Source organism: Dermacentor silvarum, chromosome 9 (genome assembly GCF_013339745.2).
Source record: "Dermacentor silvarum isolate Dsil-2018 chromosome 9, BIME_Dsil_1.4, whole genome shotgun sequence".
Classification (NCBI taxonomy): domain Eukaryota; kingdom Metazoa; phylum Arthropoda; class Arachnida; order Ixodida; family Ixodidae; genus Dermacentor; species Dermacentor silvarum.
The window spans coordinates 102,642,386-102,668,531 of NC_051162.1; the positions used below are offsets into that span (position 1 = coordinate 102,642,386).

Sequence of the window (26,146 nt, forward strand, 5' to 3'; positions counted from 1 at the left end):
AATGGGTTCATCCACCTATTTTCATGTGCGCTGCAGCATGAGGGCCTCTCTCAGCGATCTCTAATACCCATGTCTTGCGCTAGCTGATTTCAACTTGCGCCTTTTAATTAGCTAACATCAGCACTGCACTTAATTCATCATCACCGCTTCCCTTCTCTTGGCACCCATTCTTTAACTCTAATTATCCACCGGTTATCTACCATACGCACAACATAGCTTTCCAGCTCATTTCTTTCTGGTAATGTCAACTAGAATATCGCCTATCCTCCTTTGCGCTCTAATCCACACCCCTATTTTCCTGTCTCTTAACGTTATGCCTAACATTTTTTTTTCAATTGTTCTTTGCACGATCCCAAGCTTAGCAGCATGTGCAAGTGAATGATCATATCTCCGTGGAATCTTCCACGGCACATGTTACGAAAAAGCTAGTAAAGTAGTCACGCTGCTGGCTTTCTTCATAAAAACCGGCCAGCCACTCACACTCTGAAGTCTCACTTACGTTGCGACTTCTGTAATGACCAGTATATTGTTATGAACTGTGCAATTCAGGTGCATTCCTCAGATAATAAACACTTAGAAATAAATGCCACAGCATACACGCCATCTATTTTTGTCAATCACAACACTGAGAGTCCTACGATTGCAGTATGGTTAAAAAAACTGGTGAAGGTTAAGTAAGAGGATATGTGGCTTTGTTTTTGTTTCACACGTGAGTATGCGCACCAATAGTTTATTATTCTGAGTAGTTTATTATTCTAAGTTTGATTACGTTTAGTCATGCTATTGAAGATATTCAAACCACCCATTTCTTCACTGGTAACCTGTAGTGGGTAAATATCATTGCTTGGAAACGTACCAAGAACAAGAATGAAACACTTTGAACCTAGACCATTCTGTGGAGAAGATACGGCAACTGACGATTTTTCTCTCATTATGTAGATTACTTGCAGGTTCAAAGAAAAACACTTTAGAAACAACATTTAGAACATTTAGAGATATGGGAGTGAATTTTGCTATTCCTGAAATTATTTCTTTCAGGGCTTCCCCTCTTCGGCTATGTAACAAGGATGCTTGCTCACCCGTTGAAGAGTTTATAGCTGTTTCAGACAGATTTTAGGAAAATTTTATAATTACTGGTTATTTTGTGTTCTCTTATTATTTCCGAATTATCTCAGTTGTTTCCTCGGAATAACTAATCACCTAATTCCATCCGCATCTTGAACAATCCATCATAGTGGGTATGAGTCAGTGACAGAGGGCAAACAGACGAGCTAGTGTTGTTCTTGACGCTTCTGAGTCAGAAAGGACGGACACAAGCCCGCAACAACGTGAGTACTTTCTAGTCGTCTGTGGTTCATCTTTGTTTTATCCATCTTCACAGATGTCGATGTTATCCTCGCGAAGCACAATATTCTTCGGCTTAAGATTGCGTTCCCCTACAGCAACCGAAATCTCACAGTATAAGGTACGGCAAACAACACTCCCTTAAACGCAGGTGGTCACAGTGTTTCTTTTGTTCATTTCTAAGCACATTGGTCAAGCTAAACTAGAGTGAAAGGCAGTAGTATAAAGCATAATTTTGGTGGACACTTGACAGCGTCAAGACTGAGTGACCGAGTTTTTTACGCATAAGCGGATGCGTTTCAACCGAAAGTGATATACTCACGACGTGACTGCCCCGTCGTATATCACATATGTGCGCAAGTTTATGGTTTCCGAAGAGTATCAAAATGTTATTAGTTGACACCGCAAGGCGCAAAGAAGATTGAATGAGTGCTTCGGCAACATCAGCCTGGAAATCTATAGGATTGGGTCTTCCTTTTTGCCAGTCCGCTCCACACTAACAGCGACACGAAGATCGATGATTGTTGTTGCACCTGATTGACATCCGAGACATACGTACAGTTCTGGTAATGTGGCAAGGAATACGGTAAATGTAGCGTGTTTTTCGTCACTAGAGTGTTTTTCGTCACTTTGACGACACTTTCGCCCTTTAGACTTTAAGTGATTGTTTTGGTGACGTAAATAAAGAGTATATTGCCGTCGTAAGATTCCTGAAGGGACTGTCAAATGTCGTCGCCTCACTCCCCTTTTATCATGAGGGCATTTGCGCCTCCATTTCTCGCTGCTGATACATTCATACTAAAGAGCTTATTGCTGAGCTATCAGGTGGAATCACAGCTAATTTTCTACGCAAAATAAAATCTTGAAATCTGGTATTGCTTAAAGAAATCAGCCACTGTTTTGCGTTTTCACATTTGATTGAGGACACCCCGGGGCAGTGGCGAAATGTAATAGTAAGGCCGACATCGAGGAGCATGTAAAACACGCGCAAGATAATATCGAGAGATACCGATCAGCATGATCGCTTCATGACTTAAAAAAATGGAGTGTACTGGACGGTGACATGGCGACCTTGTCAAAAAAAAACGAGCTACCAGCACGTACGAATAAATAGCTTCTGGCGTTACAAGTGCCAATACCGCAATCTCATTACGAGGCACACTGTAGTCTAGGACTCCGGACTAATTTTGACCCGCTCATGTTCTTAAACGCGAACATAGACCTAAGAACGCGAACGTTTCTGCATTTTGCCCCCATCAAAAAGCACCCGGCCTGGCCGCGATCTATCCCGTAGCCTCGGGCTCAGCAGAGCTAAGCTATAGCCGCAGGGCTACCGCTGCCGGTGTACTAACACTGATACTGAATCATTCAGGTTAAGCATTTTGTATTATGAAGATGACCAGGTTGCTTAAGATGTCAACACTACCCTTCACAACATGGTCTAACTACCGAGGTAAGCCTTTCAATTATGCTCATATATCAGGACGGCTGGAATGAGTTACATGCTCACACATTCATCCATTTACTGATCATGCCTAATATCGTAAAGCAACACAGCTGCCACTCAGTCGAAGTGTGGATGTACCCAGAAAATATTTTTCTACCCAGGGCTTCTTAATCTGCACAGGTGACTTGGCAAACGAAATGTTTTGCATTTGTTCTCTTCAGAATGCAGCGGTTACGCCCAGCAATGAAACATCATGATGAGTGGTAGAATATCAGAATCATTGTGTCGGGTGTGGCTAAATAATGTCAGACGCTTGCGCTAGCTAAATTGTGGCATTCACTAATGAACATTAACAGCTCATATTTGTTTTTTGTGTTCGCTTTCGAAACTGAAAAAATTAACACGCTAACAATTCCTACGTGCAAGGAAGCTCTAACTGTGCTGCAGAAGGTAATAGGAGGACGATGTGGACAGAAAGTAAAAGAGAAATTGAGAATGAATAGTAGTTAGTATGTTAGGAGCGAAATGGGCGGAGAGGCTGCCTATGTATGCGCGTCGGGACCAGATATGCAGAGTGTGCGTAGCCATGCAAAGCGAAACAGGGTCACTGCGCGAGGCAAAGCAAAATAAATGAGTGCCGTATTTATCCGTGTAGAAAACGACGCGCATCTCTGTTCTCTTTAGGCCAATAGTACTAAGATGAGTGGGACAAAAATATGTTCATGCAGTGCATATCACATTACCCAACCATAACCAAAGTATAACGAAACCAAATTGTTTCAGGACAGCGTCGCCATTTTGACCGAAGCAGTCATGTCAGCTCAGGCGTTAATTTGTGTCGTGTTTATAGGTTGGGAGGACGGTCGTACGACTCCACACCTCAGCAGTCATCCGCTTTCCCGAAAGCTGCCGGGGACCAACTGGAAAGCTTCCGTCGTAACATCAGCGTGCATTTCAATCCAACTACACCAGATTCCGCTTTATTTTTGCAGTAACGACTGCTAAATGTACTTCGTTCAATACTACTCGGCTCATGTTTACCACTATCAAACTTGTTTGGCGGAGGGCACCAGAAGTTAATGGATTTGGACATCGCCGTGACATGCTCGCTGCTGTCGTCATGCTTTTCATGATCCATCTACAACTCCATCTGGGGGCACTTCGATACACTTCCATCATCTTTTTCAAACAACCTATCGTGCAATTAACAGCGCAGCGAATGAATGTTCGCTCAGATCAAGAGAGGCGAAGCTGGACCAATAGCATGAAACGCCACACACAAACAAAAACAGGACCCGCAAGTGCTCGTGTGCACCCTCTTCTTTGTGCCTTTTGGGTTCTGGATCTTTGCGACGCCAATGGAAACGACCTACAACAAGCTGCAGTGGCGCTCGTTGAAAAGAAAGGTCTACTTTTGCACGTCATCATATTGTACCACCGAAAGCAGATGAGTACCGTCCATTTCGGTCATACTGAACTATTGGACACCGCGATGTCAGCAAGCAGTAACCTTGCTTGCTCACATTCTATTTTGAGCATCTTATTTCGCGTGCATTCTATACTTCTGGCCGTGGACGTATGGCGACGCTTCAAAGACCACACGAAATTCAGCATGATACCAACGTTCACAAATATGCATTCACGTGTCAAATTTGTGCCAAGCTTTGTGAGCCATGTTACCTACTATATTCGTATTTCTTCACAGTGTGCTTGCATCAAATAGCCTGCGTTCACGGCGTAAGTAAAACGAAATATACCGTACAGACAGCACCTCACTGCTTTACTCGACGCGATAACATCTTTTGTTATGTTACACTAATGGTTCAGAGTTCTCGACTTAAGAAAATACAACGTATGCCTTATTAGAAAAAAGCACGACAGGTGATGTCAAATTTATCAGAAATCTGATACGACGATCGGCGCACAGCTGCCAGCATGCAATGCGCTCCGATGCAAGAAGCCTGGCGATGTAAGCGTCACGTGTTAGTCTGTCGCCCTGGAAATTTTAACATTTCGTGTTTCTTTCTTGCGTCCGGTTTGCCAGCTGCTGCTTGGAAATGAAAAGCGTGACCGGCTGCATGAAAAGGGACCGGGCAAGCCCTGCCCTATATTTATGCAGTCTACGTGCTGCGGCCAGATTGGGGGTGGAATATATTCAATAGATGATAGCTTAGGGTCATGTCTACATAGTTTTCATTTTTATTTGTTTCTTCTTGGTTCTTCGCACACTTAACTATTACAAATGATGTCTACGTTTATTTGTGTGCGTATAATAAACGCACTCAATCTTAATTTCGGTATAGTCCCATCATCGTGTGGCAATGCACAATTGCGAGACTTCTGCTGAAAAAATTATGTGTATTGGTATCACCTAGAGTATTGAAGAGACAGAAGCAGAAAGTGTAGTCATTCAACACGTTTTAGCGCCAAAAAAGAACATGCGGGCCATATATTTACAAAAGAAGGGTAAGCTTGACGCGAGAAACTATCCACCGCGAAATTTCGATGAAAGTTCACGAGTTAAAATATATTCCCCGAAAAACACAGAAGTTTTGCTCGAAAGTTCCAGTGCCACGAAAAGTCACATTTAGAACCTTTGAGCTGGCACTTCTCCTAATGTGTGTGTGTGCAAAGGGTATCCAGATATATGCTAGTGTTCCTAGTTGTTTTTTTTGTTTTTTGTTTCCGGCAGCCTCCTAGAACTGAGAGACACGAGGAACGCTTTTGCTGCTATTGCTTGTGTTCTATGCTATGATCGAGACGAAAAGATGCGCTATACGTCTACCGCTATGGGCCATGAGTGGCGCTAAAGGCATGGGTGGTGCTCCAAGGGCTAATATTGTACGCGAACACAAATACACACGAAATCGACAGTACGATGGCCTCCCCGGTAGCCTAATTCGTAAAGCACCGCACGTCGAATATCGAAGATGTTGGTTCGGCTCCCACAAGCGGTAGCGTATCTTTCGTTCGATTTCATTTAACCTTCCTTTTATTATTCCGCAATTTAAATAAAGCTTCTGATTTTGTTTTCCCCGTAATTTCTCCGACTTCGTTGTGCGTTTTCTCCAAGCGCTTTTTTCTGTGTCGCTTGACTCGTTCTTTGACACACCACCTACTACGCTAAATTATTACGTGTGACGCAGTAGCCAGCGCTTTCCGAGCATCTGCCGCGAAGTTGCACGGTTAGACGACCTTGCCGTCGCGAACACGCGACGTAGCGCGGCCATTCGCCACGCTTCCTGGACGCACTCCAGCGCGAAATGGAGCAACGGCCCACTGCAGGAAGGCCGACGACGTGGCCACGCATCAATGCGCTCTCCTGCTCGGCCGCAAGCAGAGCGACCCGGCAATGGCCTCGCGGAAATCCGGACTCGGCACGCTTTGCGGTCTATGCGTATTCATTTGAGGGCAGCTTTCGCGTCGTCCAATTCCTTTGGCACGCAGCGCACGTACACCTGCCGTAATAGGTTGCGCGCACAGACGCCCGTTTTGGCCAGGCATCGATAATCGCTGCCGTACACTACGTACACTTGATGTTATGGCCCTCTGAATTTCGCTCAGTTACACGCTACAATCACACAGACTAGACCAGACTAGTACACGTTACGAAAAAAAGTAATCAACTAGAATTACAATGACTTCCATTAGATGCAATTGATTACCGAATCGATTACTGGGACGGGAAAGCTTTTGGACAAATATTTAATGTAATCAAGTGCTCTGAATGAAGTAAATAGAACGAGCTGGCCTGCCTCTTTCAGCGTGTTCAATTCAGACATTCACGCTTTCATTATCATCGCTAATCATTGCCTTTCAAAATTTTCGTCGGTAATCTTCCCACGTTTTCTTATGAAGACACCACCATCCACAATGAAAACTCACTCGAATTGAACTCTGGAGACAAGAGCTGTGCTGTAACGCACGAACACCTTGCGCACGAGATGGTGGTTACTCAATGCGGCGATGTTCGTATCTTCGTCTTCTACGAAGTGCAGTGCTTCATTGTTGCTGGTGCTCACAGAAGGCCTTCCCGGCGCGGCCAATGAAAAGCTGAGTAAGTCATCCGTGGTTGATGTTAATGATGTAATTGATAATGATGTAATGATGTAATTATTAATGCCCGAAGTGACAATTGCTTTGTACGCATAGCAGTGCCAGTTCAATTCGTCGGCCAACATCTGGTGGAGCGATAGGATGAAGAAACAAATATTGAGCGCGCCGGTTTTTCGGTTCGTCTGTCATAACATGCATATCCACAAGAGGGCTTCATGGCTCCACCGCGGACGTTCTCGTGTAGTTCCGGCCAAATTCAAGTGCTCAAAGCGGCGTCGCCTGTTACAGCTTGCCTTATCAATGAAGTTTCTGGTGACACATAATTGGTACTGAAAATAAATAAAGTAAAATGCACCTAAAAAAGACACTTCAATAAATAAAATAAATGTTTGTTTAACTAAACGCAAAGAATTCGACACGTTTTCGTGTTAGGTAAGTGAATTCTTGCAGAAGAAAACTAAAACAAAGAGATCAAGCCAATTATTAGGTCACTGCGGAATCTTAAACCAGGAGCAATAAATAAAATAGTAATCGATCATTTGCAAGCTACGAAGAAATGCAACTGTTTAAGGTAACTAACAACATGTTGTTACCACCGTACAAGTCTGCATTGGAGAAATATTATTACTTGACTGCATTAGAGGTTTGCTCGGTCAGTACTATGTGTTTCCCCCCCCAGAATCTGACACAGCTAAAGTCGGTAGTAGTTTGACCGCAGACGATTTACTTAAAAAATTTGTTACAGAAGCAGGCCATAGAACACAAGAACGCTGCCAGAGACACCTTGTGACAGTTTGTTCAACTAACCGCAAAGCATTCGACACGTTTTCTTGTTAGGTAGGTGAATTCTTGCAGAAGAAAACTAAAACAAAGAGATCAAGCCAATTATTAGGTCCCTGCGGAATCTTAAACCAGGAGCTAAGTAGAATACATTTGGTTACAGCAGTAAGAGATCTACCTCCTTTTCTAGTGTACTTGGTGCTACCAGAAGGCGCCACCAATCAGGCCAGTCAGGTTTGCGTTTCCGGTAACTCCATATTCGGCAAAGAGCAATACGTTAAGTGACAATGTAAAACTCTCTTTTCAGAAGAATGTGCAAGCTTGCCGCTTCTTTAACACTGGTGTTTAATATGCCCCTACTTCACGGGTAAGAAGGAATGTACCATGGTTATTTGCCTCTTTTCCACTGATTGCAAGGTACGGCCATTGGAAAACGCCCTCAAACGAACAAGAACAAAAGCAAGAATTGTGGTGATTGCCACTGTAGCATTTGTTTTAGTCATTTCTCGTACAAAATGACCCAGTGGACTCCTGACATATCTGTAGTGCACAAAAACTGCCACTTTGTCTAATAGGGAACAGCTTCGGATTCGCGATGAATAGGTGCAGATAGATGCAAGCAGCTTAACATCACGTAATTTTGTTCACGTATAGTTCTTCGTACTCCACGTTTTTAGGAATAAATTTTCTCCAATTCTCTGCATTTGTTATTATTCATTCTGCCTATAGCCTCTGCAGTTCATAGTAAGGACGCTACTTAGAGTGCGTATATGTTGAAGAGCAAGGACGGAAAATAAAAATAATTGTTGTAAGATACTCACCATTAGAAGAGAGGGTGAGCACGAACAATATACAGAGCTCAATATTCCATTGTAGGTCGACGAGATATAAACACTTATTTGTTTATGTTTATGCTTCTGTAATGTACGACAATGATCATGAAGGCCCGCCTTCACGAAAAATGTTCTTACGCCCAAACAGTTCCTAAAATCAGATGCCGGTTAATCCTGATGCAGCACAAATTATTAGCGCAAGCGGTCGGCAAATGGCGAAGAGTACTAATGAACAAAACGATTTGTCAATTCATCCTAGTTACACTGCGCACTATACGTGAAAGTACAGTATACCATGTTCGCTGCGTAAGCTACGTGTAGCACAGATGTTCTTTTTTTCATTCACCAAGAAGATGATCCAGTTTATCAGCGAAATCATACAGAACTCACGAACAAGATATTGTCGCGGCCAAGTATTTGGGGGATACTGACGGTTGCCTTTTCCTATCCCTCTTCTCGGTCTTTTGCTTCTAAATGCGAAGCATGTCTTGGCGAACATTTGCTACTTTGACAGTATCTATCTATCTAGCCGCCTACGACATTGTGCTCTCATGGTCGTTTCGTTAACTTGGTATGTACAAAAATTGGCATACTGTGACAAGAGTATATGACGAACATAAATGATAAGTCATGACATGAATATCATGATATTCGTGTCATGTAGGTCATCAAACAGCCGCCCACGTCTTTGTACTCTCATTGCGTTTCGTTAACTTGTTAGGTACCAAAATTGGCATAGTATGACAGGAGCGTATGACGAACATAAGTGATAGGTCATGACATAAATGTCATGACATGCGTGACATGCAAATTATGAGAATGATCCAGCGAAAAAGATTAAAACTGAAATGGGTTCGGACGTGGGTACTAAGTGAAGGAAACACTAAAGGATGGTGGTAGAAGTCATAGTCATGAGCGTGACTAAGGCTCTCGCCTTAAGGTCTCTTACGTGTAGCTAAAGGGACTCCTCAGGACTCGTGACATGCGTATCATGTAGGTCATGAAAGAGCCGCCTACGTCTTTGTGCTCGCATGGCCGTTTCGTTAACTTGGTTGTCTCCCCGCACACTGCTTCGCACAACAACGATTCCCACACGGCGTGGGATCTGCCGTTTTTTTCTTGATAATGGAAGCGATCTAGCTGCCATGTGCAACGACCACGTATTATGGCGTAAGACATTAACTGGATGTGCCATATTTTCGCGTGTACAACCTTCCCTTCACAACAGCAACCCATATACGCCTCCATGGCTAGCTGCAAGCTGAAAGTGCATGTTCATAATCATATACAGCATCATCACCATCGTTCTCACAGCTACTCTGCACGCTTTTCGCCATGATGCAAACGTTGGGCAAAATATTTTCTGCTGCTGCTGCTGCTGCTGCTCCTGCCGCCGCCGCTGCCGCCGCCGCCACCCATGAGGTCCAGGGTTTGATTCCATCAATAGTATCCACATTCCAATAATATCTGTCCGCGAAAACGCTCCCGAACAGAACCTTGTTTGCGTTTTAAAGCAAACCATGTCGGCAGGCATCCAGTTACATCACAGTCCGACGAGTCCGTGTGTTGTATTTCCGCGTTGAACAAATACATTTTGTTCAATAAACCAGATACCTAGAGAGCCGCACTTTGTTGGTACCCCGAGCGACATCTCACTCGGTAAAAAAATGCAGAACCATAGTGCGGCCGATATCTCACTGTTGACTCGGCGCTGGCTTCAAACGTTGAAAAGTCAGCTCGTCCATAAATAATAATATTATTCATTATTATTTGAAAAAAGAATGAGTATTGAGGTCGTCTTGCAGGATACATAAATGGGAACATTGTGAATAACAAGGTGACAAATTGGCATACAAATGTTTCACTGCTTCTCCGTTAAAGTACGGAGAAGCATATTTGTAATGACATCGGCGGACCCGTAAGGGCATGATAGAAGAACTTCGCCTTCTATTCGCATCACTTCGCTCTGATTAAAAAGGAGTTTAGTTCACCGACGACGACAACGATTGCAATATGCACGTTCCAAAAAATTTCGGCTATGCAATGTCTTACTTTCAGAACAACTTTGTTGCTTTTCTTTTTTGTCTGCCTGAGTCACTGACTCAAAAACGTGAATAAATGCTCCAGTAGCGCTGTTTGTATTTGGTCCCGGGGACGCTAAGCAACAATCTTTTTAGATCTTGCTATGGTAACGAATTGTGGTTTTCTTGCGCGCGTCTTGACAGTGCAGCTTTCAAAACCGTTCTATGGGGAAAATGTGGCTGTTATTCATAATCCGCTTATAATTTTTATTTCCACTAAACGTCTCTCTGCAGGTCAGTATATAGAAATATGTCTTTTACTTTGTGACCACACTGATATGTCGCTGGTGGCCCCAGGAAAAGTGTTGCCCGCTATCAAGGTTAGGTTGATCAACCGCTCCTCACATGGGCAACGTTTGCATGCCTGTTTCCAGAAGGCTAATTGTCCCCATGACGTCTATCAGCATCTCCTACTACCCCCGAATTCCGCTATGTCACCTAAAAAAATCGACGGACGCTTAAGCTTCGCCTTTAAGAGTGGAACGCGATAGCATTCAATTAAAGTTTGTTCACTAACACCTTGCGCCACGCGGAAGGCCTGCGTGGTCGGGGTGATTCGGGATGATTATTTCCGCCAACGACGCCGGCGCGCCTGCGCCGACGCTACATTTTCTGCGATATGGGGCCCTTAACGCTGTTGCGTTAAAATCTAACCGGGCTCTCCTTAACGTGAAAATCCATGGTTATGCACCGCAACTGGCCTGATTATATAAGACATCGGATGGCCCAACACTTCAATAATAAAGCGTTGCAATGAAATTAGATGCATATTAAAAGCGTTCATTGCAATGAATGAACTTCGAATCCCTGTATTGTGGTATTGATCCGGAAAGGAGCTGTTTTCGCATGCAGGGAATTACACCGTTCAAAAACAAACAGTACGTGATGTTTTTTTTTTAAGAATGTCAAAGCGAAGTGTGACAGAGCACGTTTTGTTTAGAAGGCATAACTGGTGCAATATTAGGGTGAACCAATGAATAGTAGGAGCACACAAACACATGAAAACTGCCTGTTATCAAGAGGTAGAGGCTTGTAGCAATAGTAAAGTTAGTCTGGTAGCTTAAGGAAACTCCTAAAGAAAGATACTTGATCAGTAAACTTGTACGAAAGTTTGTAAATTTCGACTGAATGACAAAAAATATAATTCTGAGTTTTTTTCCTGCCAAAATCACGATGTGATTATGAGGGACGCCGTAGTCAGTTATTCTGCTATAATATTGACCGCCTCGGGTTATTTAACGGGCACCCAATGTAAGGTACGTGGGCGTTCTTGCATTTTGCATAATACGTGGCAGGTTCATTTTGCATAATAAATGATTTATGATTGAAAAAAAAACGTCAAAGCCACCAAGCCACCCCGGCGGGTGATCACAACACTGACAGCCACAATAAAAATATCCGCTAATTCAAAGGGTAATTTCTCGCAATGTTTTTTGTTCTCCCCGCGTAGTCTGCCATCAACACACCATGGTATGGAAGGAGACGTGCTGGACGCTGTCCATGCTCTTGCTGCGTCGGGAGCGGACCACGGAAGAGAAGATCGCCTGGAGGCTCCAGAAGGAGAAAATCGTCAAGGGTGGTTCGCGACTCCTTCGCTGGCTGATCGTCATCGACATCATGCTGTTCGGCTTGTGGGTGGTGTCACCGCGGATTCCTGTCGACACGAACGCTGATGTGCGTATTTGCCGCATGAGAAGTTTGCATTACTTCTAGCAAGCAAACTTAGCGTCGACGGGACAAGATGCATTATCAACTTTTGAAGAGCGCAAATAGTGTAGATGAAAGCTATCGAAAGTAAGGCCCTTGGCCCTTGCCGGCAGCGCTTTGCAGACCCACAGGAAATACCACTGCACACCACGATGTTGCGATGATACCGCAGCGCTAATGCGCTGATATTTCGTGGACAAATGAAGTAGTACGATAGCTTATTATTGCACAGCACCCAATACAAGCAAGTTCATAGGATTAGCATATGACCTGCAGTTTAAGAAACAAGAAGTATAATATGAATTTCACAAGGAAACTTAGCCGGGACAATTTAGCAATTCTAATCCCAGTATCTTCATTTTCACGCTTCTTCAGTTGTCCGAACGATAGTCAGCCTTCATTATCACTAGTATCGACTGATCGTGAGCGATAATCTAACAAGACGAATCGCTACGGTAGATCGATCCTATTTATGGTGTGAAATCAGCAGGTAACAAATTGTCGTCATTCTTTCATTGCGTTAGTGTTCTTAGGGTACCTCACAGACTTTCCGGGTGCCAAGTATCCAGCTATGTATCTGGCTATCTATGCATGTTTCTTTTATGTGTGTTTGCACCTAACCGTTTCTCTGGCTACCTGAGTCACTGGGTAGTTCGCGTTCGAATGGGTAACACATGAAGCTGCTGTGATTAGGGAACAAGGTTTGAAACCAACCTACTGAACACCTTGGGTCACTGAGTATCTGGCAGTGGTTATTTATGTGCTACGCTTTAACGAACCTCTTTCCTGTCAACGACAGTCACACTGTCACAGCTAACGCGGGACTGGGTAGGTACCACTCTTCGACGAAAATCTTTGACGCCAACTTGGAACATTCGGTATGGGTCACTTGGTCTTTGCTGTTCTTCAATGAGCTTCTTTGATTCCTACTTTGGTGACGAGATATGTGCCACTAGGAATGTGCCGCTCCAAAACGACAAAAAAGTAACCCCTAAATTTACCACATGCTGTGCGGAATGGAAATCTCGTCACAACGGTTCCTCAAGGATAGCGACCCGAGGCTTTAGCAGTATGCGCAATAAATTCACTGGGTAAATGCCACTTTTCAATGAACGTCTTTCATGGCAAAGCTTTAACGAGCTGCGCCATGAATTTTCTTGGGATGGGCTGCTCTTCAATGAACACTTGTCAACTTGGGTCACGGTGTGCGTGCCAGTGGGTGTGCGGCAAGCGAGGCAACAATTCTCAGCGTTCGCAGGCACCTGCGCGCCACGCTTCCGGTCTCGGACCCCGCGCGCGGATTTCCTGGCAGAGCCACTAGATGACGTAGAGTGTCCAGAAAGACATGCGAGAGAGGAACCCGGTTGAACCCATCACGCATTTCGAAGTGTGTGCAAGACGGCGCCGAGTGTTCTTGGGAAAGTGCGAAAAAGGTGTACCCCTGCAGTGGACGCCTCCATATGTAACTCGTTTTGATGGTTTCAATAAGTTGTCACTATATTAATTTATTACTAAACGCGTGACCGCTGGTAGTCATCACGAGACACGTTCTACCGAATGTTTTCATAGTGGGAACGTGTCACCTTCGCTCTAGTGTTCTTTTCTGTGCTCAATTACAATTTTGAAACATTGTTGTTACTTCTTTTATTCAGTTAAGGTAATTACGCGTGTGGGACCAATTCGTCAACTAATATTTTGCTTTCTTACAATTTATGAAGACTCAAAATTAAAACTGGGAAAGAAAGAAACCAACCACCGGAAATTCCGCGCTTCTCATTTCCTTCATAAGAACATTAGGGATAGCGCTCAGTAATTAATTTTGCCAGCATATTTTACAATTCTCTTTTATGCGATTGTGATTCGTTGCGCAGACTGATCAGCCGTTCGATAACGGCGTTGCGTCTGTGTCCTCCTCTTCCGAGGAGGACACATAAAGCTTTTACGCAATCTTTATAAAATACCGCGCTTCTCGTCGTAATGAAGATGATTCCTCCTTTCCGCCATGTTGCGCAGCTGGCCGGACAAGTGGCATCAGAGCGAAGGATGGATCAGCACTACGCAGGGCAGATGTACGGACCGGATGGATACAACGAAGGCGGTGAAGCAGAACAGCACGACGTCTATCATCATGCCGATCATAACCGATACAGTGATGTAGATGTAGGCCAAGACGACGCTGTCCAACCGGGTGTTCATAAGTCAGGTACCGTGCACTAACTGTCGTACGCACAGCTTACGCATAAAATATTGTACACAGTACTGACACCACCTATGTCGCCATTTTTCACTCAGTCATCGTTTGCGTGCTGCTGCAGTCAGAGAAGCATTTTTACATGCAGGCTGAACGCAACCTAGCGGCTTTTTGCTTATTTACAAAAACACCCATTGGATTGCAGCGGGCTTTGGGTGTTGTAGGATTGTATGGGCAGGTTGGCACAGGCCAGGCTTTATCCCATTTTTTGCATGACCGGACACACGACTTTCACCACTACTGTCCGGACAATAATGTGGCGGGTTCCGTCAGCAGCCACATTGTGGTGAAGGCAAACCGCAAAATCAGTCGTATATTTAAATTCAGGCCCGTGCTGAAGAACAAAAGGGGGGGGGGGGATTGTTGTGTTGCCCCCCGTTAAACGACACATCTCATTGGTTATATGTATAGTATTTCTCTGTGGCGTTAAACTCACATGATTGAATAAATTTATGAATCAAGCAAACAAATAATGAACGTCTAAAGCCGTCCATTATAGTTAACCGTTCGTCGATGTAGTCGTGTGTGTTTAAGCGCAGGTGGTGATAGAAGCGGCGCAAGGGGACAATGCCACAGTGACAGTGAAACAAAGTTTACAACGGGAGACGGCTGCCCAGACTCGAAGAAGTGCGCCAAATGCTGTCCTTGCAAGTGTCCGGGCCTTGACGGTGGTACTGACTGGAAAGCGAGAAAAGGCGCTTCCCAAAGCGCATCTAAGCCGGAACCTGAGCGGCGGGCTCGCAGCAAGCGCCTCACTGGCACCTGCAAAGAAAGGAACGTGCTACAGCAGCCAATTCCGAGAGATGCCCGGGCACGCTATTTCATGGTAAGCAGCTGAAGAGAAATCAGAGAGAGGGGACTTCCTCATTGCAGCTGCTTGTCCTGTGTTTCAAGCTACAAAGCGTTTGTTTCGACAATAAATTTCGTAAGAATCCTGATACTGGGAACTCTGTGGCGCCCATACGTCAAGGCACACCTAAGAGCAAAACTCCGTTTGTTTTCTCAGGGGAAATGACTCGTTTCAAAACAATAGTAGCACTTATTTGGTGGGAACAGGTTGGTGTTTCCAAACAAGAAGCGCAGGACAAAATTTTTTTAAATACCCCGCGCAACCGCAGTAGATTGCCATATGCTGCTACCTCGGCCCTCCCAACGAACCCATGCATAGGAGCTGACCGAGGGAGCAGTAGCGAGTAATAGAATACCGTATTGCAGGTGACCACCTACTGTGTCATGACACAGTCGAAGTGAAACTTAAACTACCCACGAAAACGTTATATATTAAATGATTTAGGGAGCTCTGAGGCTACCTGTAGTTTTTTAAGGACATAGAGGTCCAGCAAATTTATTGAACGCAAAAATATTATCAGTCGGAAATATCACATCGATTTTCCTTTAACATGTCTAAAAAGTATTTTCGGACCTTCGTACTTAAATAATAACAGTAATTTCTGAGATATCACGTACCAAGTCATACTCTACTTATGACGTACGCCACAGTCAAGGGGTTCTTTAACGTACACCAATGTATATATAATATATATATATATATATATATATATATATATATATATACCCGAACGTTCTTGTATCTCGCGCCCATCGTAATGCGGCCGCAGCGGTCGGGATCTCGCGTATGCGAGTATTCTCGCTTATAAAAACTGTGCTTACTTTAGGATTGCCGTTTCTGTTCTTCTGGAAGTACGTATTATCCAATCCGACTTTAAAAAACACACTCCTAATGCTCCGGAGCGTGATCCTGTTTGAGTGAAGATAGGTCTGGAAACGCTTGAGTTTCAGGGACATGTTGAGCAGGACCGGCAGCCGCTTGGAGTGGCACCCCGGTACTCGCAGTGGCTTCCCATTGAGAGAGGTGGCTTGGCTCATAGTCTAGTTCATGACGTGTGTTATATTCATTGTTAGATGCGTTATGTTGCTCATGTGAAGAATAGGAGCAGTTTCGTCGCACAGAAAATCAGCATGTGCTTACTATGAGCTATTAGCTTGATTTCTTCTCTTCTCGCATAGGCGTGACCATATGTTGGCCTAGCATTTGAAGCCTGTAGGTGGCGTTCGAGAAGCACAATTGCCAGCAACCCTTGCAAAGCTAGGTACGTCGATACAGATAACAACGACATCCTTCTCCTAAGTAAGGCTACGCTTGGGTTTCAGAGCTCTCGGTTTTATGTTGTCAAATCCGACGCACTTATTTCGCGTGTCATTTGCACTCAAATATTTGCTGCCTTGGTAGCGAGTTTGCACCGGATAGTCTCGGTGTACAATTTTTCGCATAGTTGATACGAGGTGTAGTCAGTGCATAGCTGATTGACAAATTTTTTGATGCTGCATAACTTCATATCCTGGTTTGCAACATTGGAGTTGCATCATGTATGCCTCAATATAAATTTTTGTAGGAGTCTAGCAAGGACACAGCGCTCATACGTCATGCTCACTATGCAGTATTTAAGCGTACCTGAACTGGTACTCTAACGCAAACAAAATGACGCTTTTATCGTACCAATATGCGTGTACACAACACAAAAAAATCTGCGGATCCTACGCACATGTTCGAACCACTACAATGTGAAGCTTTAGTGAAGGCGTTACCTAAATGTTATAGAAGTAAATGCGATGCGTACAACTGTCTTTTTATTATCTTATCTATGCAACATGTACGTTATGCAATAATTCTGTATACGCACCGTAGCATCACCAATATAACATGACTCAATAGACAAATTTATGCGCTACAGCGTTAGCAATCTAAGGCATCCGAACAGATGTCAGTGCAGTGATGTTACGAGGAGGAAGGTGACGTTTGTCCAGGGAAGAGTTCTGAGGACAGGTGCGTCCTGCGAGATGTGTGGTGCTAATAACCCTTCTAAAGTTGACCGTTGCTTGTCGCGTTTGATTCTTGCGTTCATTGCCTAATGGAAGGTCGTGCGCGTGTGGTGTCATGCGCACATACTACGTGAAGTAAGGCGCACGCCTTTTCGGCAAGACACTCTAGTAGCCAGGGTCAGGAAGGTCAGGAAAGTTTTGCTAAGAAAGACTCGCCTTTAAAAAAGACTACATGTGACACCGGGTTGCCATCAATAAACTTACCAAGTCATTCACAGCAGCAACAACAGCGCAAACATTTCGAAGACTCGGGCAACGGCTACCCCCATCTCCAAGCATCCTCCCCTCCCGATCTCAGCTTCTTGCTTTCGTCGCATTGCACGCAAAACGGAAGGAAATAATGCATCAGTAAAGATTGCTTAGACGGCAGACAGGTGTGATAATTGACCTCATCATGCTCTTTGCATGAAAGGGTATGTCGGCTGTTTAGGAATCCGGTCCCGAAATAGAATGATTGAGAGAGGCAGTAATAGCTGGGATCCTTTTCTACTACACACTGTGCACGTCAGCCTGAATTCTGACCGCGAAGTGACGTTGGACGTAACCAACGCAGGAGCACATGTACAAGCCAACGGATGCTGACAGCTTCGTTTCGGCAGACGCTGTGCTCCACGTCGGGGTGCCGCTGGCTGCAGTCTTTTCTGGACGAGGGCGGCTTGCCCAGGAAGGAAGCCGCACGCAGGAACTTGCCCTGTACCAACTTCTACCGTCACGTTTGCGACGCCAAAACGCGCTCGCCGTACAAGCTGGGCACAGAAAAGTTGATGGAGAGCATGCGTCGCATCCTGAGCCGTCACAAGGCGCAGGAAGGCCGTCTGCCAGTAAACTCCGACTCACTGTTCAAGCGCTGCATGGAAGGTGTGGATCTCATGATCAAGGACCACATCAGATAGTAAGTTGCCTGCTTTGCGCATTGTCCTTTCACGGCAGAAGCTTCGGCTGTCGCATCGAAAAAAATAGGTTGCCACAACAAATACGCGAGCGAACTGTGGCGCTGGTGTTTACGGGAGCTGATAGAACGACGGATCAGCCAGTATGGAAATAATGGGAAATATGCGAATTTTTTTATCAACGTATGTTTGGCTCCGAGCGGCCTTGAGATTTGGAAAAGCGGTAATGTTCCGCACAATGATTCAACAGTTCGCAATGATTACGTGTGCAGAAATTTATTGCCTTTCTGCGCTTAGAAAATTATAATTGCTTCGAAATTTAGAAAGTATACGGACATAAACAACGCCGCAACAATAGCTGAAGTCATTTGAACATCTAAACCCAGAATATGCTATGGCAGCTAAATAACAACACTACCATAGCGGCCTCTATTAATTTTGGGTATTCTGTACTGACATAACGCTTAAGACTTGTGTGCCTTTTCTGCGTCATATAAGCTTCAAAAAGTTTTATTAAAAAAAAGGTTTTCTTTTTATGAAAAAAAAACGAATACTCGAAAGCGACAGAGTGCCCCCAACAATTTACTTTATCGCTTGCTTCTGCAAACAAAATTGAGTTTTAGTACTAAGTAGATGGATGGATTCGTCGTGACGTCACGACGCAGTGGCTGGTTCCGGTTTTATGATCGCTTTAGCTGCCAGACGTGTATCCATCCAAAGAAACAGGCGCTGCGCTCGTTTATTTTTAAATTTCACTTGTATTTTTTTATGAGCAACACCATCATACCGGTCTTATTTTTTCACTACTTCAGCAAATGTTGCACTGCTATTATGACGTCTTGGCAATGCCGGCTATGAAAGGTTCGGTACTTCGAGACAACTTCAGTGCCCAACTTAAACGTTCTATTAATGATCTCAACATTCATACTTGTAGAGCATACTTTTACGGGATAGGAAGCCGTGATAAAATTTCACCAATTTTGAAAAAGCGTGTCAGTACGCGCTACAATAATCGAAATGCCCCATGTTATATTCTTATACGGTCATGTTTTTGTGAATAACAACGTGTGTGATCGCAATAAAGTGATCTTAACGCGCGGTATACGGGTCTATTTCAATGCGATAAGGCATGCAAAGCAGTAGAAAATTGCTCCTCAAGTTGAGCTTCTAACACCTCTACCTCCATTCCCTACGGGAAGGGAACACCCCTCCCTACCTTTAAGATATTGTAGGGGTCTGTAGGTTATTGAACATTTATATAAGGACATAGAACCCTGTGTGCGTATCCAGTAGTATGCGTCTTTTTGTGAAAAACAATGCTAACTTTGGAATCGTCTAACTTGGCAAATTATGTAAAAGAACGATGGAAATATGATTTAGGAAAAAGTAAAGTAGTGGTCATTGTTGCACTGTTGCTATTTATTTTTCAAATACTTTTGAAATGCTCAAAATTTTCAGAAAAGAAAACACTCCATTGAGAAATGCATAACTAAGGAAATGAAGACGTATCGCCTTCAGTCCTTTAAGATGCAATCTATACGACTGATTACAGCGGCCAACTTCGAATTTCCATCATGCACCAAGATTTAAAAATATGCAAATGCCACGTAACTGAACGAAAAGCAACCAGGGTAATGTTGTTTGCCGTCGCTTTGAGATACTCAGATTATTTTTTTTGCATTGCGCCTTAAACATAATGTCTCAATTATTAATGAATTTCTCAAATGTTATAATAAATGAAAAGTTTCAATGAGAAAATTGCTGCGCAGCTTGAAAAACTTCCTATACAGCTTTCTGTTGCTCAATACGTGCGACATAAAAGTGCTCTTACGAGCGCTGAAAATTATGTTGTTTTACGTGCAAAAACAACCATCTAATTATGAGAGACGCCGTAGTGGGGGACTCCGGATTGATTTGGATGACCTGGGGTTTTTAACGTGCACCTAAATCTAAGTACACGGGTGTTTTCTGCAATTCGCTCTCATCGAACTCATTGAAATCTGACCGCCGTGGCGGGGATTCGATTCCACGACCTCGTGCTCAGCAGCCCAGCACCATAGCCACTGAGCAACCACGGGGGGTCTTTTCCGAGCGTGAAAGAAGCCCTCAAATACATACAAAGTGCCTCGAGCGGCCAGTCGCGCCGCAATTTTGCGTGTATTTCTTTCAAATGGGCTTGTCAATCATCCGGACGTCATTGCAGATTGCACAACATTATTGTTTCAAATACATAATGGTAAATGTTAGCTGTAATGTTGGTTGAACTGGAGATAAAGTAGTACAAATGTCGGTTAACTATTACATTGCGAAAATGAATACAACAGCAGTGTTTGGATTCGCGTATTTATTGGAAAAGCAGTATATTGCGTTCCTTGTCCAAGATTGCTAGGATTTGCACAAGATATCTTTTACATTGCCATTGTTAGTTATAAAAGAAATGTCCAAACCTGTAGTTCCACGCGAAAGCAAAATGTTTTCAAAGAAGGACACTACAGCTTGCTTGGCTGCACCACTGGTGGTCATGCTGCTACATAAGTAGTGTGAGAACAGAACAAAACAGAACAAACAGACACATACGTCACTCCGAGTAGCACGTCAGCTTTGAAATTTATTTTAGAAAGCCTCTTGAAAAGAGCGTTCCCGCACAAACATTTGTTCTTCCGGAGCATAATATTTATGCTTCCTAAGCAAAAGCAGCAATTAACCATGCACCAAGAAGATGTATCCTAAGCATGTCAAGCCTAGGTTATCTAATTTTATATCTGTTTCTTCTTTTGTTCTTTTCCCGGCGCCATTGTAGCGACTGGGACGAGAAGAAGCTAGATGGTTGTACCTACAACATGCCCAAAACACCGGTGACCCTCTCCGACAGATTCTTCAAGTCGGGACGCCGCCGTACGATGCCAGAGTTCTTCGATTACATCAAAGGGTAAGCAAGCAACGCATTACAAGTAAGACTGGGCAGGAAATAAATCAGCAATCTTGTACACGCCTGAGCACGCTCACAAAATGCATGCTATTAACTACGCTGAGTTCTATCAGAACCATGCGTATGGCTGTTTACCATTACAGCCAAGAGCTCCTGAACCAACTTTACTGTACTGGCAATGACATTTTGTGGGATTAATCCATATACTATTTTATATTTGCCACATTCACCTACCAACGATCGTAATTACCTTCCAGCATCAATCTCTTGTTGCATATGAAGAAAGCTTCCTGTTCGATCTTACGACTCCATCGCAAACATCCCACCGCCTAAGATATGGACACAAAATATTCTGGCAGAACCGAACTCACGATGACTGCCTAAGTTGATGCGAGAGCATTCACAGATACACACACTGTTGAACTCCCACACACACTCACATTTATTCAACTTTCATTCTATTGTTTTATTTATAGCTATGAAGGCGAAGGCCTTCCTATATTAAAACAAGGCGAAATTGCTCGCAAACAGCTCTCGCTCCTCTGATGTTTCGTTTTCCTTTTATTCCGAATGAGAAACATTTCGCGATCGATTCGGTACGTCGCCTTCGTACGGATTACGTGCCCTTCTCCAATTGTTGGCGTGGTGCAAAGAAAAAGTCACAAGCCTGCGCGGTGCACGTAGCACAGTAGCAGCCTAAGGTAGTGGAGCGGCTCAAGGGTAGCTCCAATTTGGGCCCCACGCACAACAGGGTCTTCACGGCAGTCTGTTCGCCTCGTTTTGACGAGAACGATCTGAACTGTCTGCCCGGCGTCGACGGCGAGCTGCGGCTTGTAAGCTCCCTGCACAGCAGTCTGCTGAGCCCGATCAAGCCTTATTTATTTATTTATTTATTTATTTATTTATTTATTTATTTATTTATTTATTTATTTATTTATTTATTTATTTATTTCAGTACCCCCAGGGCCCGAGGGCATTACAGAGGGGAGTGGGTTACATTCGAATGGGAAAACAAGAAACAGCAGTAACTGCAACTTACAAAGCCTTCTTACAGTACTTCAACTTACAAAGCCTTACACTGCAACTTACATGTCGGGCGCGCCGCCTTTGCAGGCACCTTAACTAGATGGCGCCACCATACTGGCGGAGGCTCGGCAGCTCGGGAGCGCGTTGATTGCGCGCCTCGTCTGAATCGCATATCGTCGTCGGCGCCTGCGGACGCTGCGTTTGCAGGCATCTTATCTAGATGGCGCCACCATACTGGCGGAGGCTCGAGTCGTCTCCCCCTGCATGCTTGCGTTATATATGGGCATTTTCGCGACCCGTTAGCAAGCGCTTGCGTGGCTCAGTGGTAGAGTACCCGACTCCCACGCAGCGATCGCGGGTTCGATCCCGGCGGGAATCAGGTACTTCTTTCACGTTTCCGGCGATAGCGGTTACGCGGCCGCGGCGGCGGCATTCATCGCGACCCGAAACGGCTATTGGAATGAACCCATAACAGCTTACGCTGTAAAAGGTATTCGCTCACCTCGCCGTGGGCCGGGTTTCAATTCCTCGTAGGGGACTGAACGCTTTCTTTCTATACTCATTTTATATTTGGCGACGGCTAACGAGTCATCCTATTCAGGCCAGTTATATAGCCAAGCCAAAGCGGGTTGGGGTAGGCAACGAAATCATCATCATCAACCTATTTATGTCCGCTGCAGGACGAAGGCCCCTCCCTGTGATCTCCAATTTCCCCGGTTTTGCGCGAGCTGATTGCAACTTGCGCCTGCAAATTTCCTGACATCATCACCCCACCTAGTTTTCTGCCGAAATGCTTTCGCATTAAGAAAAAGAAAACTTGGAAGATACCGCAGTGTGCCAAATCGTGGTGACGCCACCAGGTAAGGTGCCACCGCTTGGCCAAATGGTGTCTGTTTTGGTGTGTCGTGCTTCGTTGTGTCCTTATCGCATTCACAGAAATTTTGTCTAAGAATTGTCCAATGTATGACTGTCGTGCTTTGTGTGTTCCACTGCTGTTGCCGTCATGTCTGGGATGGCGATCAGATCCACCCGATATGAATGTCATCTATGCAGCCTGACGAACAATCTCAGCCTCGACGACTCTACAGTACCCGCGAAAGGCTTCTTCACCCGTGAGTGGATTCCGGCCGCTTGCCAATGGGTCGCTCGCGCCGCCCGATGCCACTACGCCTTAGACTTGGGAATGGAGACGGGCGAACATCTGGCACGATACCAGCTCTACTGGAAGGTCATCTACTTCTCGCCCCTTCTTGGTCCTATGGTGCGTACGCAAACAGCTTTGACATCCACTAGCCAAGTTCTTGGAACGCTGTTCTGTACCAATATGTGAAGATCGCTTTTCAATTTGTACCTGTGTTGTGAGAAATGTTCGATAAGACTTGAAACGTAAGTCAGCGCTTGTTATGTGTAATCTAATTTATGTGGGTCTATTACACGCAACGTTGAGCCAGCGTGTTGAACTTGTATTAACTCACTCAGCTCTCTCTTCTACTAAATGCAATAAAAAGTCAATAGGTCATTCGTGCTCCCATTATGAGTGAAAATACACAAAGGACAATATAAAATAAACTGGCACATGAGTGTTAGTTACTCTTATTTTGTCCTGTGTGGAACTGTATAGCGCAGTAAACAGAACGATGTCACTCGAACTAACGCCAGTCGGAGCCTTTATGACTGATGAAAAGAGAAGTTTTTAGAAATTACATAAGTTAGCGGAGAGCTTTTGGAAATGGATACAGCTTTATCGCTATTGTTAACGCTTCTGACAAGTGCTAATTTGCTACATACTATTGGCGAAGCGGCGTGGGCAATGCAAATGTTTTTTTTAACAAAGTGCGATGTTGGTGAACTACTTGGTGCACAGCTTCCAATGTATGTGAGACACATTGGCAGTTTGCCATATTTCCGCTTTCTTATATTGACCATATATTGTATACTATCTATTTTAAAAATAATGCACTTTAAAGATAGAAGCAAGGCGGAACGTAGTCGCCAATGCACACGATAAATGTGTGGATTCCTTCAGCCAAATCAGAAAAAAAAGTTCCATTGCGTTGAAAAATACCGTGCTCGGCAAGACTAAATGCAGGTAAAAGATCAAGGCGGTTTGGCGCAGTCAAGAACTAATTAGCTATACCTGTAGTTCAAAACCTTTAGCGTTACTGCATTCTTTTGGGTGGACTGCTAGCTCCGCTCATTATAGCGCACTAACACCGGCTGAATGCGCGGGGCGGCTAAGCTTGCCAATTGAAAGGTGCAGACTATAAATGTGCGATTACAAAGTTTTTAGGAATACAGCGTTTCTACTGCAAACTGAGAATCGTCCAGGTATACACAATTGTCCTGCATTTTACTTAAATGGTTTAACAGCAGAGGGAGGACAGGTGGTGAATTGTGGATTACGCATGCCGAATGGCCAACCTCTTTCAGCTTACTAATACGCCTTTCCGATGCAGACGAATCGAATCTTCGAGGCCGTGTTCGACGAACCACCGAAGGCCCGCGTTCAAGCATGCTTCAATCTGATGGAAGATCATTATATTACCAATACCACAAAGACGGCGCGCCGGGCTCTGAAGGGCGCCATACGACGGCCCCACGACGTCCTCTCGCGCGTTTCTTGGCTGCTTCGCTGGGCGTTGAGGGACCGCGTGCCGAGGTGGCTATCACGTCGCAACAGGCAAGGCTAAAGCATGGCTCATTGGCGGTGCATCTAGCGCATATTGGAACACGTGGAAACATCATAAAACCATTCATTTTTGTTAATTAATACGTTTCTTATTCTCCTGAAGTACTGAGCTCACTTTCCCTCATTAATTTATTATTCTTAAATTTGTTCTAAGTTCTAAAGAACATTAGGTAAAACGGAAGTAAAACACGAGGCAACGAAACACAGGGATGTTTAGCTGGATGGATTCTTAAGAACAGCATAGAACAATAGCTCGCAGGTAGACTGGAATGAATTTCGATACCGTCGCTCAACCACCGCGGCAGCAGGATGAATTAAAATGGTAAAGTGTTGAGAACAGGCTCTCCACAAGGATTATGCTAGTAAGACACGTGCAAGCAACCGGTGAAAAATAGAGCGCTGATTGGCGCTAAAAAGCACTTCTATTTTGGGGTTCACTTTGTCGTTCAAACTAGACGCAACTAGACGCATACATGCATGTAAAGTCAGATGATTGAGATGGTTGTGTTCCTAGTACTTTCGTACGGCAATGCCTGGAAACGTCCTCGTCAGCACCGAAAACAAAACGAAAAAAAGCAAGAAAAAACATCAATTCGACCCATATTGCATGCTCAGGATCATCTCTGCCGGGTTATCAGTGATTGCTAAGAGGGACGCTTGTCCAGCACTGAGCATAATAAGTTAGAATATGAAGTGTGGTAGTCAAAGAAGGTGGTGACCATCGACGTTGCGTTAGCGTCCTAGAAACTGGGATGGTGCTTTCGATGAAACGCACACACTTGTGTCCATTTTTTTGCGCTTCTCCTCTCGATACCGTTGTCATCGTAGACACATCACCAGTTTCCATTCTTCTGAGCAAATAGTTCATAATAACGCGTCTGATGAGATAGTGAAACCAGACATGAACGTGATCACCTCTGCTCAAGAACAGAACATTCAACAACCTCTCCGCTGAGCACGAGGTCGCGGGATCGAATCCTGGCCACGGTGGCCGCATTTCGATGGGGGCGAAATGAGAAAAGAACACCCGTGTAGTTAGATTTAAGTGCACGTTAAAGAATCCAAGGTGGTCTAAGTTATACCGGAGTCCCCCACTACGGCGTGCTTCATAATCAGATCGTGGTTTTGGCACGTAACACCACGTAATTTATTTTTATTTATTTTTTCACAATCTCACCGTTTTCCAGATGAGAGTTGGTTTGGGAACAGTTT

The 26,146-nt window shown here is 44.4% G+C and overlaps 1 protein-coding gene across 1 annotated transcript; it reads left to right on the top strand.

The window, feature by feature from the left end:
- The first annotated feature begins 11,976 nt into the window (after positions 1-11,976).
- LOC119463780 (uncharacterized) lies at positions 11,977-24,935 on the top strand. Its single transcript, XM_037724605.2, has 7 exons — positions 11,977-12,215; positions 14,262-14,451; positions 15,039-15,325; positions 17,954-18,292; positions 21,091-21,219; positions 23,299-23,506; positions 24,702-24,935. Exons 3-7 carry the CDS (start codon positions 15,303-15,305, stop codon positions 24,933-24,935), a joined length of 933 nt encoding a protein of 310 aa, XP_037580533.2. The 5' UTR covers positions 11,977-12,215; positions 14,262-14,451; positions 15,039-15,302.
- Positions 24,936-26,146: the final 1,211 nt, after the last annotated feature.

Excerpts from the sequence above, each read along its gene's own strand:
- LOC119463780 (XM_037724605.2), top strand. The coding sequence starts at position 15,303 with ATGCCCGGGCACGCTATTTCATG. Across the intron at positions 18,293-21,090 it reads ATCAAGGACCACATCAGATA|CGACTGGGACGAGAAGAAGC; the intron begins GTAAGTTGCCTG and ends GCGCCATTGTAG. Across the intron at positions 21,220-23,298 it reads TTCTTCGATTACATCAAAGG|CCTGACGAACAATCTCAGCC; the intron begins GTAAGCAAGCAA and ends TCATCTATGCAG.